Source organism: Grampus griseus (assembly GCF_964374135.1).
Source record: "Grampus griseus genome assembly, chromosome: 7".
NCBI classification, from domain to species: domain Eukaryota; kingdom Metazoa; phylum Chordata; class Mammalia; order Artiodactyla; family Delphinidae; genus Grampus; species Grampus griseus.
The window spans coordinates 32,274,525-32,292,055 of record NC_139001.1 but is presented as its reverse complement, the minus strand read 5'-3'; the positions used below and the strand labels follow the sequence as shown (position 1 = coordinate 32,292,055).

Sequence of the window (17,531 nt, the reverse complement as noted above, 5' to 3'; positions counted from 1 at the left end):
CTGACAGCGAATTCCTGTGCTGTATGTAATTACATACAGCACCCTGTGCTGTAATTCTCTTGTTGCGGAGCCCGGGCTCTAGGCACACGGGCTTCAGTAGTTGTGGCACGCAGGCTCAGTAGTTGTGGCTCACAGGCTCTAGAGTGCAGGCTCAGTAGTTGTGGCACACGGGCTTAGTTGCTCTGCGGCATGTGGGATCTTCCCGGACCAGGGCTCGAACCTGTGTCCCCTGCATTGGCAGGCGGATTCTTAACCACTGCACCACCGGGGAAGTCCTACATAAAATTTTTTAAACAGGGTGCTCTATGTAATTACAGCACAGGGTGTTAAATTTAAAGAAATTCCTGTGCTGTATGTTTTTAAGCAACTGTTTAAATATGTAAAAAGCATTCTTAGCTTGTGGACCATATAAAAACAGGCTACAGGCCAGTTTTGGCATGTGGGCTATAGTTTGTAGGCTCTTGCTCCAAAATACTGGTTTTCAAATGTTTGGTACTTAAATTTTATTATTATTATGCTTTATTAAAAACATTATTATGTTTTTAGAGGGAGTTACAATGTTCTCAAGATATCTTGAGGTCATATTTATTTTTGCATTTGGAGCAAAAATACTAGGTTGGGAGAATTTGGAGAGAAGTGGGGTTGAGGAAGCAAAGAAATGGAGGTTCAGTCAGGTCAAAGATGAGATCACATGTGTATTGGAATGGTAGGTGTCAAGAGTTGTTGTTAAGGGTTGTCTGGTAGAGTGGTTAAGGACCAGTAGATATTAGATATCTGAGGTATTCAATTTCTTTCCTCATCAGTATCTTTTTCCTATCTCCTAGGTAGGAAACTTACCACTTTTCAGCCTCCTAGTGCTCTAGCTCTTTTCTCCATTTTAATAGAGATGAACACTGAGTATTGGGAGGGAGAGGGTGGGGGATCTAGATTTTACTCTGGTCCTTCTGCTGACTTGTGTGATATTTGACTTATTTGAACTTCAGTTTCCTCACCTGTAAAATGATAGGACTGATTAGATGCTTTATGAGCTGTCTTCCATTTTGAATTTTTATTCTCACAATTGTGAGATTCTCACAAATGAACTTGATTTATATTTGCTTTTTTCTTCTTTCTATTCTGCTGGCTCTGCTGTTTACCTCAGTCTGCGCCCTACTCACTTCAACCCTCTATCACTCTGATGTAACTGAACTATTTCCAGATTACTTTCATTTTGAATCTGAGGATGGAAATTCCACTGACTCTACCAACTATGTATCAGGAAGAAATAATTCAACAAAACAAAGTAATAACCCATTCTCCCAATGGCAAATGTTTTGAAAAACAAGATAGAGTTGATTATGAATATTTAGTATCAGAAACTTTTTATACTAAAAAGACCATATAGTATTAGGTAGTGTACTAATCTATACCACACTCACTGTATCTGTAAGACAGTGTTAGGATAGGTTCTGATGTGGGTTACCTTAGGTATTTTAAGGGTGTTAAATTTTAAAGAAATTCCACCTCTCGCTTTGTTGCTGTTATCTTGTCAATTCTTTGGAAGCATATTATTTAAAAGATAAATGAAATTTTTAATCTTCAAGCCGAGAGTAAGAGTTAAATTAATGTTAAATATTTTTCAAGAATGTGTAGTTGTCAGAGCAGACATTTAATTTTTACTGAATACTTGTATAAGCAAGGCACACAGAGCTGCTGTTAAGTCAGTATAGCTATTTACTGTGTCCATGATTTTGTGTCCATTTCTGGTAAGGTAAAAAAAGATTTACAGAACATTATTCAAGCTAAAATTCTTATAAACTTGTAAATTAAAATTCTTCTCTTAACTACTAAAAAGTCAATACTGTCAGTATTCGGTTCAACATGGCTTAGAAGAAGATCAAGAGAGGGCAAAAGGCAACATAAAGAACTTACAAAGCAGTGTCTCTCCCACCCTCCCAAGAGCTAACTAGAACTTACTGGGCCAGGTGTTGAAGTAGTTAGCATGTAACAAGTAGAGGAGATAGAAAGGAATGACTGTAAAATAATATAGGAATGGAAGTGATTCTTCTTAAGGGTTTAGGGACTACTAAAAGGCAATGGAAGGTCTAAACCCTGAGGAACTCATCATGTAGGGTAATTTTTTGTTTAAAAAACTTTATGTAGGACTTCCCCGGTGGTGCAGTGGTTAAGAATCCGCCTGCCAATGCAGGGGACACAGGTTCGAGCCCTGGTCCGGGAAGATCCCACATGCCGCAGAGCAACTAAGCCCGTGTGCCACAACTACTGAGCCTGCACTCTAGAGCCTGTGAGCCACAACTACTGAGCCTGCGTGCCACAACTACTGAAGCCCGTGTGCCTAGAGCCCGGGCTCCGCAACAAGAGAAGCCACCGCAATGAGAAGCCTGCGCACTGCAATGAAGAGTAGCCCCTGCTCGCCACAACTAGGTAAAGCCCTCATGCAGCAACAAAAACCCAACTCAGCCAAAAATAAATAATAAATTTAAAAAACTTTATGTATATAGATTTGTTTAAAAATTACCAATTTTAAATTTAGGAAATCCCACTAATGGTTATCAGTGTGTAATTATGTATAGAAAGTAGGATTTATACAGTTCCTAATTAAGTTTATATCATTTTATAGAAAATAAATAACTGAAAATTACCCATTCAGTTTGTGAATAACTAATTTGTTTTATGAAAGATGAATAGTGTAAAGCATATTTGTGATTAAAATAAATAAATGCTTATTTGAAACATTAACTTACTAATGTAAAAAAATGGAGACACATTTTAAAACACCCAACTTAGTTGAGTTAACCCACTGTAACTGTTTGACTGCGGATGTTTTCCCACACTAATGGGCAGCTGACTGAGGTAGTGCTATCCAGTACAGTCTACTTTCAATTATCTGTGGTAATGGGACAATGCATGGATAACCCTAAAGCAAAATACTTTATACATACCTTCCTGTCATCTGCTGTGGCCTGAGCATGTGCTTGGGTCCATGATGGAGGTGTGGGAGGGGGCCTCAGGCTTGCAGAGGAGCTGAAAGTCAAGGCCATGAGAGGTATTCTAGAGGAGCCTGGGTTTGGCACTGCGTGGTTGAAATATCATGGGGGGAGCCTGCAGCATGTGACACCAGCTTGGCAATAGCTGTTAGAGGATGGAGAAACAAATTGTTAAGGAACTGTGGGAGAAAAGATATTTAACTCTTGCACAGTTGCAGCAATACTACTTGGTGTGTTTTTTGGTTAACAGGTAGCAAACAATAATAGTATTAATAGCAGTGTACTTGCATTAGTTTTGGTCTTCTTTGCTAGTTAAACACATTTTCCACTTGCCATAGGTGAGTGCTATTATTGAGGCCTCTTCTGAATGAGAGTAAGTTTATTGGCATATAACTAGTAACTTTAGAAATCCAGGATAAGTGGAAAATACTTTTCTTATTATTAAAATTCTGACTAGCTATCAGTGTTGAATTCGTACTTCCAAAATTTAACTTAATTCATTTCAGCATTGTAATATCAAAGTATATTGTGAAGGCAAAGGCAATGGTGATTACTGAAAGCTATGAGTTTGATTTAGGGAAAACATACAAGCCATATTTAAAAATATGTTTTAGGAGCCTTACCAAAGTTCTTTTAAAACTGACAATTGGCTGTGAGTTGATGAATGTTGAAGCTGGATGTTAAGTATATGGAGGGTATTCATTACATTACTCTGTCTAATTTGAAAATGATTGTATTTTCTACCAGAGAAATCTTTGAAAAATGTGAATTAGGTAATTGCTGAAAACTTCAGAATCTTCTGGACCAAACTTTCTCCTCCTTATTTATGTAATAGATTTATTGTTCTCCATTAAAAGTTGTTATTCAGACTTAAGATAAAATCATAACCATGTTCTGAAGTTATATTTGATTCTGTCTACGGGAACTCCTACAGTTCAATTCAGTGTGGTATTAGGATGGCAATTCACAAATTATACCTTTGGGTTTTCTTAACCATATATTACTTTTATTATTTTAGATGATTTTTAAAAGTTAATGACATCAAATATTGATATTTGGCAGTCACTAGAGGCATTAATCATAAATCAACTCTTGTACAAAGTTTGGAAACAGTTGACATTTGAGAGTGAATAATGTATGAGACAAATGAATTAGTCCTTCTTCTGCATCACTGGTTCTCTGTCAGAGCAGTTTTACCCCCAAGGGAACAATTGGCAACGTCAGATATTTTTGGTTGTTACAGCTTGGGGTGGAGAGTGCTATAGATACCAACTGGGAGGCTTCACTACAACCTACAATGCTCAGGACAGCCCTTCCACAACAAAGAATTATCTGGCCCAAAATGCTGGTAGTGTTGCTGTTGAGAAGCCCTGCTCTAGTATTCTTTTAGAGTAGACAACTAGAAACGTATAACCAAACTAGATTATTTTGGCTTCATATAGACATATGCTGTTAAGAATTACGTTTTAAAATATGCCTTCAGTTTTAATGAGAATTAATGTAAGAAGCAAAAAAGAACATTTTTCTCATAATTCCTTCAACCAGTTCCTTTAAGAGTTTAGTGCTGGGCACATGGTCACTTTTCCAGTGAAGGGGTGTATGTTTTCTTGTAACTCATTATTTATACTTTGCCTTCTCTACGAAGCTAAGAGCCTAATTTTATGCCCTATTGTAGCAACTATCCCTTATTTCGGCTTATATATAAAAGTTCTGTGATCGTTTCTTTTGCTGTGTTGGTCTTTCTTTTATGCTTACTGTAATGGCTTATACAGGTTTGGGCTGTGTGTTTATGTGTACATAAAGAAAATATATAAGTAATATGTAAGTGCCCCCAATCCCCAGGTATGATCTAATTGTTCTAATGCTTTTAAAAAAGTCTCAGTTTTTTCAAATAATTTAAAAATATGTGCTTGTTATAAAATATAACTGTATCTTAGTGCAAATAATAATGAAAAGTTACCCCTCTTTTCATTCTCCAGAGATTTATTAATATTTCTAGCAGGAAAATTTGAAGTTCCAGTTTGCCCTAAGTTTAGAATTCTGTTATTGTTGATTAGGTTTACATTCTTTTGTTTTCATTTCTGAATAATTATATTTCTAACTAAGCAGAATGAAAACAATGTTGAAAGAGGATTACATTCTCTAATAAATTTTCTTTTATTGGTATAACAAAGACCAGTTATATATAAAAAATAAGTGTCATATTTTGGGGTTTTTTGGTTATTTTGAAGTATAATTGGTAAGTATGAAATCTTCCTAGCTCATTTTTGTTTGTTTGTTTGTTTTGTTTTGCGGTACGCGGGCCTCTCACTGTTGTGGCCTCTCCCGTCGCGGAGCACAGGCTACAGACGCGCAGGCTCAGCGGCCACGGCTCACCGGCCCAGCCGCTCCTCAGCATGTGGGATCTTCCTGGACCGGGGCACGAACCCATGTCCCCTGAATCGGCAGGCAGACTCTCAACCACTGCGCCACCAGGGAAGCCCCTAGCTCATATTTTTAGTAATTCAGAAAGACTCATTAAAAATTATTCAAAAGTAAAATATGATTAATTTCCATTTCTCTGAAGTTAAAAATAAGTAAATTCCAATATTGTCACTAATGTGCAACCTTTTTTTTTCTGTTATAGCTCCCTCAAACAGTTGAAAAGGAAAGCAAATTTTGTAATTTTTCTAATATGCACTGAAAAAGTTCAAAACCTATTTTTGTCTTAAAAAGAAATAATTAAAATGATAAGGTCACTACCTTGGCCGGTATTCGATTTGTTGCTTCATTTAGATATTTATTAGTTATGAACTTACAGATTCTGTTTCTTTTAAGATCTGTTGGTTGAAATGGGAGGCTTCAAATTTGTTTCAGGTTTCTTTCACACTTTAGGTAGTTTAGAAGGATAAATAATCAGTGTTCAGATTTCTTAAAGTTGTATTTAATAATGTCATGATGGTTATCTTTCATTTCCATTTCTGTGTTACTACCTGGTTATTCTTTAGACAGGGTAAATTAAAGTATGTTTGGGGAGGAAATAGCAAAAGTATCTGTTAATTGCTGCTTGAGCCAGGAATGGTGGCAAGAGATGTGAACAAAATTTTAGTGAAGTATTTTTCAAACTTTTTAAACTGCAACTCACAGTTAAAAATATATTTTATATTTCATCCAGTACACAATTTAATGTATGTATTTATATACATAACATTTTAAGAAAAAATACCTTACTATGTGTATGTTGTCTGATATTTCTGTTCTTTTTCATTTAAAATAATTGCTGCTCACATCTCACTAAATTGCACCTTGCAGTTTGAAAAATGCTGCTTTAGTGTATTAATTACCCGTGCTTAAATTCGCCCTCTCTCAGCAAATAGAAAACTGAGTAAAAACACATTGTTGTTATGTACTAAATTATATCCTATTTTGAACATTTAATAAATAAAATAATGAAATAGTTTACAAGCATTTTGTTATGATAAAATATAAGCAGCATTGCCTCAGTAAACAAGTTTCTCTGTAAAAAATGATTCTTATTTTAACATTGTATTTATAGTTTAGGCCTCTCTTTTTTTAATAAAAATTGTTTAAACACTAATAGAGTTTATACTAATAGGTTATTTTTAAATGGAACCAGATTAATCACTGGGACTTTCTTTTTTTTTTGAAGATTTTTCTTTTTTTTGGCTGCACTGCACGGCTTGTGGGATCTTAGTTCCCCAACCAGGGACTGAACCCAGGCCCTCAGCAGTGAAAGCATGGAGTCCTAACCAGTGGACCACCAGGGAATTCCTTCACTGGGGCTTTCTTAATAAGGTTAAGTCTTAATGGAGAGGGGAAAAATTAGCATGTTTAGTCCAGAGGTTGGCAAACTTTTTCTGTAAAGGGCCAGCTAATAAATATTTTATGCTTTGCAGGCCATAAGGTCTCTGTTAGTACTACTCATCTCTGCCATTATATTGTGAAAATATGTAAGCAAGTAGAATGACTGTGTTCCAATAAAACTTTGTTTATGGAAACTGAAATTTGAATTCCATATAATTTTCACATGTCAAGACCTATTTTTCTTTTGACTTTTTTCAACCATTAAAAAAATGTAAACACCTCTCTTAGCTTTTGGGCTGTAAAAAATAGGTGGTGGGCCAAATTTGGTCTGCCAGCCATGGTTTCCCATCCCTTGCTTTAGCCTAGAAAGGGAGAAAGTCAGTATTGGTCCCAAAAGGAGAAGTTAGCAATTGTGGTTAAGAATATGAATAATGATATTAAACCTCTAAGTATTTATATTTTTATTTTTCTGGATATAAGAGCTATACATTTTTGTGTTGTGTTTATATTATATTTTGTAGACCGTTGATATTCATAAAGAGAAAGTTGCAAGAAGAGAAATTGGTATTTTGACTACCAATAAAAACACTTCAAGGACACATAAGATTATTGCTCCAGCCAACCTTGAACGACCAGTTCGTTATATTAGAAAACCTATTGACTATACAATTCTAGATGATATTGGACATGGAGTAAAGGTAAGTATAATTTTTGTCCAGCTTAAAAACAACAGCCCATAATGAAACTAACTCTTTAGAAAATTAAGCGTTTATCTTTTCTTTCCAGAGGATCAAGTTTTGGCCTACTTGTAGTTCTGAAGATTTCTTACCACTATAACTATGTTATCCTTCTTTCTTCTTAGTATTATGTTGTCAAGTTTTAAACAGTCATCTTTGACTGAATTGTTTTGCTTAATCAGTTATGAAAATACCTCATATAGATCTGGAAATAAATGTGGTATTATATTTCTAATCTTTTAATGATTTAGTATGACTAATTAAAAATTATTCAGTATGTTATTAAAGTATTTGCTTTATCTCAAAAATATCAACAAACTTTTGGCATTAGTTTTCAGAAAGAACATATATAAACAAACCTGTACTTTGAATTTTTCTAAAACAAATTTATCTCAACATTTTGGGTGAGAATAATGTAGCTAAAACTAATATGTGAACTAGTATTTCCACTGCTTTTGAGTAGATAGTCATTATATATTTTGGCTATCTTTTAAAATGTATTTAAGTGCCTGCTATGTATGTAAAGTACCATAATCACAACTGAGGAGCATATAACTTTCATTTAAATTGGTGTTCGTTCTTAAGAAACTATTCAGAGCTTCAGCTAAGGATTAGGTTATTTAAAGTTTGCATCTCAGCAGTGATTTGAAAGACAGTGACTTTTCAAATGTGATGCTGAATAAATACGTATATGCCTATAAGTGAAACTGTACAGTTCATGCAATTGATTTGTGTCTAATATAAGCAAATTTAAATTTAAAAAATATACCTCACACAAGTATGGCTAGAAATCGGTTAAATCTAACTTTAATGTAGATCTAGGTAAAAGAATATGTATGGTGTAAATTTTTTTAAAAAATCTTTTTCTTTCTTACAATTTTGATATAAGCACTATTATCTGAAATTTGATATTTAATTTTATAATGAACACCTAATGCATTTAGTTTACAGTACTAATTAGAGCATGTTAAAATAGGATGTACAATTGGATGGATAATTAATAACTGAAATTTATTCTAACTTGGGAAAATCTTTTGAGATTTATTTGAGGCTAACAACTGCTAATAGAAAATTTTAGGATCCTGAACGAATTTAATGATAAAAAGGCACTTAGAATATAAAACATCATATTTGTACTTCCCCACTTATGTACTAAAAAGGTGATCCCCCAATTCTTATTTAATCCTCAAGTAAATGTTCTTTAGGGAATCTGTAGTCCCTTTCATTTTTTGTACATTTTAGTGTTTAGGGGTCACTAATTTGAAGAAATCTTTAATAAAGTTGTTTTTAAATAAAAGTGTCATATAATTTCATCACAAAACTCCTGTTCATGACACATTCTGCTTTAACCACTCTTTCTATGATCTACTGAAACATTATTTTTTAATGCTGAATGCTTAACTTGTTTTTTCTTTGTTTTTTTCCTTTCTCTTCACATCCTGAAGTTCCAACTAACCTTTCAATGCTTTTTTCCCTTACCTCTTTTATTTGCTCCATTTATGCATTAAGTGGTTGCTTAGATTTAAGGTAAGAGATTCCAGGGCTGGATTTCCATTCTCTGTTCTTATGTAGAATATTACATATGGGGAGTGAAGAGATATTTGGCACTTGGCCTTATTTTAAAACCAACAAATAGTTAGTTACTCTTTTTTATTTTATTTTTTTTTCATGAAACTTTGTGTGTCTTCATGTTCCATGAGGGCAGATGTTTTTGACTGTTTTGTTCATTGCCCTATCCTGTGTGCCTAGAACAGTGCTTGACACACATTAGACACTTAGTAAATATTTGTTGACTAAATGGTTATTTTGCAATGTCAGTATATTTTGTGAAACTGAAATGTAAGTTACCCTATCATAAAATGTCATTATGAAATAAAATTAGCTGGACTTTTGTAAATGTAGAAATTTTGTTTTGGATTGGAGGGCTGCTAATGTGCTTCATTTAACTCTCCCCCTGTGTAATAGCCTTTTTATTCTATAAATGGTGTGCTTTATTATATACCTTGTGGCCACTATGTCATTATCTCTTGACTCTTAATCACTCTTAAAAAAATTGAAAATTGGAAAATATTCAGTGTTTTGGGTGTTTTTTAAGTTGCAGTATCATGTATTTTGCAAAAAACAAAATTAGTCTTTTCAAATTGCTATATAAATATTTCAGTATAAACTCACTTTAAGAGGTTTTCAAGCCGAGTATTATATGCAAAGCATCAAAAGCTCATGATAGTGTTTAACAAAATACAAGTTAAGAATTAAAGATATTTCCTTTTCTTACTTGTTTCAGTAACATTTTAGTATTTTGGAGGGAAAAATGGGAAAAGACATTCAAGAATAATCAAGAAGCCTGTCAGATAGAATGGTACTAAAATTATTGTCACCAAATCGATCATGCATTTCATTTTTGTTCTTTTTTTCTTAGCTGAATTCTATAATTCCTTTTCAAATATGTATTCTTACCATATACCCTGTTGTTTGCCATGTCTTCAGTGTAGAAAGTGATAACAAGAAGACAAGATGACTGAGATCTGAATCATTAACTAGCTACTAACCACGGCCACAGAAAGTTAACAGATCATGGTAGAGAGATGTGACTGGAGGAGCCCAGGCAGATGTACTTCATGTGTACATAAAAGTATATTGGAGTGTTGACTCCAAGCCCTCAGTCTCGGTGAGTGAGGAGATTCCTTTGCATAAAATAGGTAGAATTAGACCAGAAGCTGTCCTTGTGGCTACCTTGGCTTTTTTTCCTTAAAGTCTGTATTCAGATTTTGGCTATTGATACATTAACCTCCAAAGTGATAGAAGTGCACAGAAAGATTAACTAAAGGAAAGACAAAAAAAAAAAATGGACCAGTTCTTTCCCCTTAAAGTTTAGACCAGCTTGCCTAAGGAACTATCCCTAGCTCATTTCTTCCAAACCCTACCAGGATTCCTTCTTGATCTTTCTGGGTTCAGGATTTGTTCTGTGTGAGAGGCCAGAGTGAGTGGGAAATGAGAGCTTCCAAGAAAGAAAGATCTAATAAGGGAACATCACACTTGGATAAGATTCCTTAACATCTTTGCTCTTTGCACCAAAAAAGCTCCACTCCTTAGTACTGTGGCTCTATGTAGTTGTTTCTACTATATTGGGATGGGGTTGACAGGGTGAGAAGTATGTACCGTGAGGTCATCCTAGAAGCTAGAATGTGCCAGTCCTCTGTCTCTTTCTTCTTATCTTTCTTTCTGAGTATGTCTGTCATCTCTATAAACTTGTGGCACATAGTTAATAATTTTGGGTGAACCAAAACAAAATAGAGTGGAAAAAATATTCAGCATATAGCAAATCGTTACTCTTTTTAATGTTGATGGGAAAAAATGAATTGCTTTAGAAGGTTGATTAATGGAATAATTGAGTATATTAAGATAGAAAATAGAATTTAAAAATGTTAAAGTTGGAAGGGACCGCAGATAGTAAACTAGTCCACTGGTTTTCCAGCTGAGATTTTTGGAGACCTGTGGATTATGTCAGGTGCCCTGGAAGTCTCCTGATATTTGATTTCCTCCTCAGCTCATTATGAGCTCTGTCTTTGCTCCCATTGTTGTCAGACTTGATGCCTTTCATATATACTCTAAACAAATATCATACTTTGGGACAAGACACATGGGATTTGACTCAGAAGAGACCTCCATGCTTAAAAGTTGAACTTTTAACCTTTTATACAGCATGTCCTGGTTGTGTTTAATGGTTCTTTTCATCTAAAATTTGGGTTAACTTTTTTCAGTCAAATGAGAAGTTGTAGAGTTTAATTCATAAGACCTTTGAAAACAACGTGGTGATATTTTTAAAGAAAAAGGTATAAAAAGCCGATGGATAGCATGCCATATTGGAGGGGTTTTAATATGTACCTGAGGCCATATAAAAGTGGAATGTACCTTGAACTGGGGTACCCTTTCCCCACTCTTTATTTTAATAAAAGAGTTTTAAGACCTTGTTACTGATGTGTTTGAAACAGATATTTCTGTTGAAAGTTGTCACTAATGAAGCTAAGCTTAAGTACTTTTAAAATAAGTATATTTACTTTAATGCAAAAAAAATAAAGACTTCTGATCTGTTTTTGTAGTATTTATTTCAGATGAACATTGTACAAGCAGATTCTTAATAATTAATGAGGAGGGGTTAGGAGTTTCTTTTACAGTTAACACATTAAGAATACAACACTTCTGAAAATTTTGCTTGGGATCTTGAAGATCCATAACTTTATGTAAAAAATGGGCTAACCTTTTCACTTTGCATGTGACCTTGTGTGTCATTCCCTACAGTACAGAAGGATGATAAATTGCCTCTCACATTTCTAGCTCTCGGGTACAGCTGAGGGTTCATTGTTAAGCATTTATTCGATACAACACTTGGGAGAAAAACTCCACAATAACAGCAACTTTTGGAAGACTCATCTGGGTTTGCCTATCAGTTCCAGACTTGAGCCACCAATTCTATCTTGTCAAAAGCCAGTTGTTAGAAACTGTTTTCAGAATCAAGCAGAAGTTTGTCCATCTTTATTCCTCTTTTCTTCTTCTTACTTTATTTGTTCTTCCCCCCTTAATCCTAATCTCTTATTCCCTTATCTCTGTATTAGATTATTTTAGGACTCTTGGCACCTTAGGCTTTTTGTCTTTCTAACTCTCTTACTAAAAATTTTACATCTCTCCTGAAGTCATACTCGAATTCCTGATTTCAGCTTTGATCTCCTTCAGAGGATCTCCTGGTTCTTTTCCTGCTGGCTCTGAGAATTGAAGTAGGAACATATATCCTCTGAGGAGAGGGATAAAGATCTCTAGGAAGCCAGAAAATTATGCACTGGATGGAACTAATGGGGAACGATACTGGGCATTGAACGAAAGCCTAGAGATGCTTGACCACAGCTGCTGCCCATTCTCACTACGCCACATCCAGACACAACCTATACATACTACTCCTCTTCTCTTAGCATATTTAAATCTTGCTCTTTTTAAGACTTGTTAACACTCCAGCTCAGATTTTTCTCTATGAAACCTTCTGTAGCCATTTTGTCTTGCATTGATATTTCTTTTTTGGAGATTTCGATATAATTTGTAGATACTACTTTTTGTTTTAAACATGTGGGTCTTAGTTCTAAAATAAGTTCCTTAAAAGCAGAGAAATCATTTTACAGACCTTTGTCTTCTTTTATTTTTCATATTCTTTTACCCTTGTGTCTAGTAGTCTGGTGGTAGGTAGTTCAAATGAGGGATATACCACAGATATCATTTTAGAATGTGTCTGTCACTGTTAAGTTGCAACAGGTCATCTTTTCGTGGGAGATTTCTTCATAGCAGAGGTGATGTGCTCTGAACTAGAGATACCTGGCTGGCCAGCTTTATAAAAAATACTGGAGTTCACAGGGTACTGGAAATCACTAAGATTTGTAATGAGTGTTATATATGAAATACATGATACTATATATATATCAGGGTTCAAGGAGGGTATTGCATTTACCAAAAAAGGATAGAGCAGGAAAGATAGGAGCACTTTAGAAGCAGTAGTAAGGTATAATAATTGGCCTGGTGGTTGGTTCTAGTTGTAGTGATCTCCAGAGTCTGGGAGAGCAGACCACTCTGGTCATAAAGGAATTGCTCTTACTCTCGGTATTATCTGCATTTCTTCATCCAGGCCAGTGGGAAACTATTTGAGTTGTGATCATGCATTAACTTTCATCACCTAAATGAAGTATTTCTTCTGTTCTGAGAGTTTCATTCTGGCAGGGAAAAAAAAGGGACCTTTCCTGCTCTTTCTCCATGTGGCTAACACCTGCTTCACTCAGCTCTCAATGATGACTTTTCCTTTGTGGCATCAGAAAATACCCACATTAATTGAAATATTGTTGGAATCAGCCATCAAAGTTTCATTCCAGTTCCCAAGTAAAACTTTGAAAAGTATCACGAGCACTCCTGTTCATGATTCAGGACCGCCAACTACACGTTCATGTGCCAGATGATAGTTTTGCCTGTGTGTATTACATTTTCTAAAGCTTCAAGTGGAATTGCTGTTATGGAGTGGGTGCAGTGTTGCTTTATCCTGAGTTTGTGGTATGTCCTCTCTCTCTAGTTAAGTTCCCCTTCACCACACTCACAATTCAGTCATGTGTTTTGCTCCTTTTCAGGAAGCGTTGTGTCCCCCTGTAACTTCCCTCAAAGTAGTTTTTAGAACCATGATGAGTATCCAGTAAGTAATTTTTTACCAAATTATTTTAGGTGTGAAATACAGTTTATTAACTTTTATCATAGGTGAGCTCTATATTATAATAAGTTTTGTTTGGCAATTATTCCTGTTCTTTTCCCTTTTCCTCAAATTAGATGGCAGTATGTATATTCTGTATAGCATATTCATTGTTTTACTTAGCGTAGAAACATTTTTCACAAGGAAAGCTACCTTGAAGAAATATTGAATACTCTTCCAGCTTAATACAGAGGTAGCACAGCATCAGTGAAGTATAAAATAATAGATTAGTTGGACATTCCACAGGGACTCTTTGGTTTCTTAAGTGAATTAAGTTACTCATGCAAACCCCATTAACCAAACAAATAGAACCATTTGACGATTCTACAGATCATAAAATGTATCAAGTTTTATGTATAGAAATGTCCACCAGATTTTAATTTATAGATTGTTTATTTTATGTTTTGGGTAGATTAAAAGACTTATAGAGAAGATACTGCAATTTAATCAAAACACCTTATATACCCAAACCTTAAACAAATCAAGGTTGGAAAGCTGTTTTCAATTATTTTAGCTATTCCATGTATAGAATAAAATTCTGTTTTACTCTTTTTCTGTCCCTGCTCCTTTTCCTTCCTGTTTCTAGCAAATTGATGTAGTTTAGTGTTTGGCTCACCTACTTCTCCTTCATCACTTAAAGTGACTTTGGGTTTTATGTTGTTTAAGGTTGAGCTTAAAGGACTTCGGTTACTACTTTTAAAAATCTTCTGGTATCATAAATTAAGATATACAGTTTTAAAAGCTATTCGTTATTTGTCATATTACTCCTAAAATTTTCCCCAAATGTGGATTAATTTTTTAAAACTTCTGACATTTTCATTTTAAGATACAATTATACCCTCTGCTTATTAATGAGGGGGAGAGCAAGGATAAGTTAATCTTTATTCTTCCTTGATAACCAGTTTGTTTTGTATTTGTTGTTTAAAAGCAATAAAAAAAGGATTATAGATGAATGCTTAACTTTAAAAATATTGATATTTCAAAGGTATCATTTGTCATTAAAGATTGTTTTAACATCACACACAACTTGTTCACTGGGCTATTCATTTGAAGAGTTTGTTTCTTGATATATTATTTCTTGCCTATTCAGATAACAAGTAGTATTTTAGGATTTTTAAATATTCCCTTTAAGCCAGAGTTAATTTTGTCAGCCTCAATACTCTATATAATTATGATTTGTTTTCTTAAAATTTATATTTTAAAATTACAAGTGTATTCTGATTTCAGAAGTCTTGCAGTTTCATTTCATAAGTATAATTTGAATACTCTGGATGTATTCTTATTAGAAAAGTTAAGATCCTGTTTTGAAGTGTTTGGAAATCCAGAATATTAGGGGCTTAAAATAGGGTCAGGTATGAACATATGTGGTAAACATTATTAACTCTAACCAATTGGTAATCTCAAACAACTTGAGATTGCATTTGATCTATATTTGTGCATGACTTCTCTTAACTCTTTAAGGTACCCAGATTTCTAGGGCTTTCTGTGTAAGTGCTGACTTGCTCCTTTGGTGGCATCCATGGTTCCCAAATCACCCAACTGTCCCACACTTGCACTTTCAGTTGGGGATAGAATAGTGAGGAATCACGGCTTAGCTCTGATTTAGGACTATGTTACATCTTTCCTATGCCTAAATTAATCTTCATTTTGGGCCTGAGTGGGTTTAATTCCCATTGGAACTAGGACATTGCCAGTGGCCATTGTACCGCTCACAGTTGAATGGGATACCTCAGCCCTACCTTTCTGGTTCAGATGTTTAGGAACATGCCTTAACTTCTGGCAGTTTTCAGGTAGGTGATTCCTTCATAAGAGAACATTAAAGAAATCTGAATTGTAAGGCTGATCCACAATTTTAAAAAATGGAATTTTCTCTGTATATGATATAACTTTATTTTATATTCTCTACTTACAATGGATCAAAACTAAAGTTGCATTTTTTTGGGGGGAAACATGTCTTTTGTTTTTTATGATAAACTTACTATCTAAAAAACAAGGAATTGCATAAAGGCATTATTGTCTGATTGAGTTACTCTTTATAAAAACTAAAGTTTTTATAGTTATCCTATTTGATTTCAATTGAATGTAGTATCTTATAGTCTAACCAGTGATCTGTTGGTGTGATGGCCTAATGGCAAATAAAGTCTTTGCATACAACTTTATAATCATTTGAAAATCTCACGTTAGGAAGAGTCCTTTGAGTACAACTGTAGAATGATAGTAGAGTAGAAATTGCATATGAAATGCATGGCCTCTAATTTTTTTTCCTATTTAAACCTTCCCCTCCTTTGTTAAATAGCATAATGTTATTTCCTGAAAGTGCCACTTTGTTTCACTGCATACAGGTTAAATTGATTTTTCCTCAAAATTTTTTTAGGTGAGTACCCAGAACATGAAGATGGGTGGGCTCCCGCGTACAACACCTCCAACTCAGAAACCCCCCAGTCCCCCTATGTCAGGGAAAGGGACACTTGGGTGAGTATGTAACTAAGTAATAATTGAAAACCATTTCATGTAGTGCTGTGTGGAAACTAAACAATATATATGTTTAAACTATTTTTAAATATTTGAAAAGAGAACATTTTTTTCCTAGGGTTATCTTTTTTGTGTGTAACTTTTCCAAAAGGAAAACATCTTTTATACTTTATACCTGGGAAACATCTTTATACTTTTTTTTTTCATCTTTATACTTTAAAAATATTTTGTTTAGAAATTATTTTTCTAATGCATTTTAAATTTTAGGTAAATCCTAACCTGAGTTCATGGCTTATTATAAATTACACTCTAATTCCTATTTTCAGAAAATTTTTAGTCTTTTGTATTATAGTTGATTTTTCTTATTCAAACTTGTCTTCTGAAGAAAATACTGTGCCTAATACCGAAGTCTGTATATCTTGTGTTTTTATGAGAATACTGAGCTTTCATTCAGTCTACAGACTTGGGCTTCGGATTTGACTTTGGGAGAAATGGTCAATTGATGGAAAAGCTTGACTTTTTTCCTCTATAGCATCTTAGTATAAAAACTTGGTTTATCATGATCAAGTGGGCATAATATCACCCAGAAGTGAGATGACTAAAATCGTGGTCCAGCTCTGCTCCTGCTGTGTCGTGTTGCATAGTAAGCCTCTTAGCAGTTCAGTTTTTTCATCTGTAAAAGGGGGTAATTTGTCCTTTGTCAACTTTTCAGAGTCACTGTACCATGAATTGGATTTTTTTTAAATGTGTAAGACAAAATGCTTTGACTACCATTGGCTTTGTGATATATGCTTAAAAGTTTTTAATTGGCAATCTTGATTTTTGGCCCCCTCACCAAAAAAAAAAAAAAAAAAAAAAGCAAAAAACAAAAAACCAACCAAACAAAAGAAACAAACAAAAAACCCTAGCAACCTAATCAAGCAAAGAAAGATGATGTTGGAGGAGGAATTATAGTTAGGAGAGTGTGAAACAAAAGAATAAAAATGGTTTCCAACCAGGAATAGGATGATTTTATTCGGGGTAGACAAAAAATTCTGCTTAGATTAGAGAGGAGAGGATCTAGTAGCTTAAATAAGATGTAAACTTCCGGGTAGAATGTAGATGATGTGTGGTAGGTTATAATTGTACAGGGTAAGAGTGGAGAATCAGGTCAAGAGGAAATATTTATTTTCCTGTGGAATGTCTGTATTTCTATCATGTATAGTATCTAATGGATTTTAATTAGGTTTTGAATCAAGATTGTTAGCAAGATAACCCTAG

The 17,531-nt window shown here is 34.4% G+C and overlaps 1 protein-coding gene across 4 annotated transcripts in view; it reads left to right on the top strand.

Moving 5' to 3' along the window:
• The window catches only part of ABI2 (abl interactor 2), a gene marked incomplete at its 3' end in the record, with an annotated part of 102,438 nt that overhangs the window by 50,190 nt on the left and 34,717 nt on the right, over nucleotides 1–17,531 (top strand). For all 4 annotated transcript variants that reach the window (XM_082657663.1, XM_082657666.1, XM_082657665.1 and 1 more), the window contains exons 3-4: nucleotides 7,313–7,489; nucleotides 16,174–16,271. In XM_082657663.1, coding sequence (XP_082513789.1) covers nucleotides 7,313–7,489; nucleotides 16,174–16,271 — 275 coding nt within the window. The remainder of the gene's footprint in view (nucleotides 1–7,312; nucleotides 7,490–16,173; nucleotides 16,272–17,531) is intronic.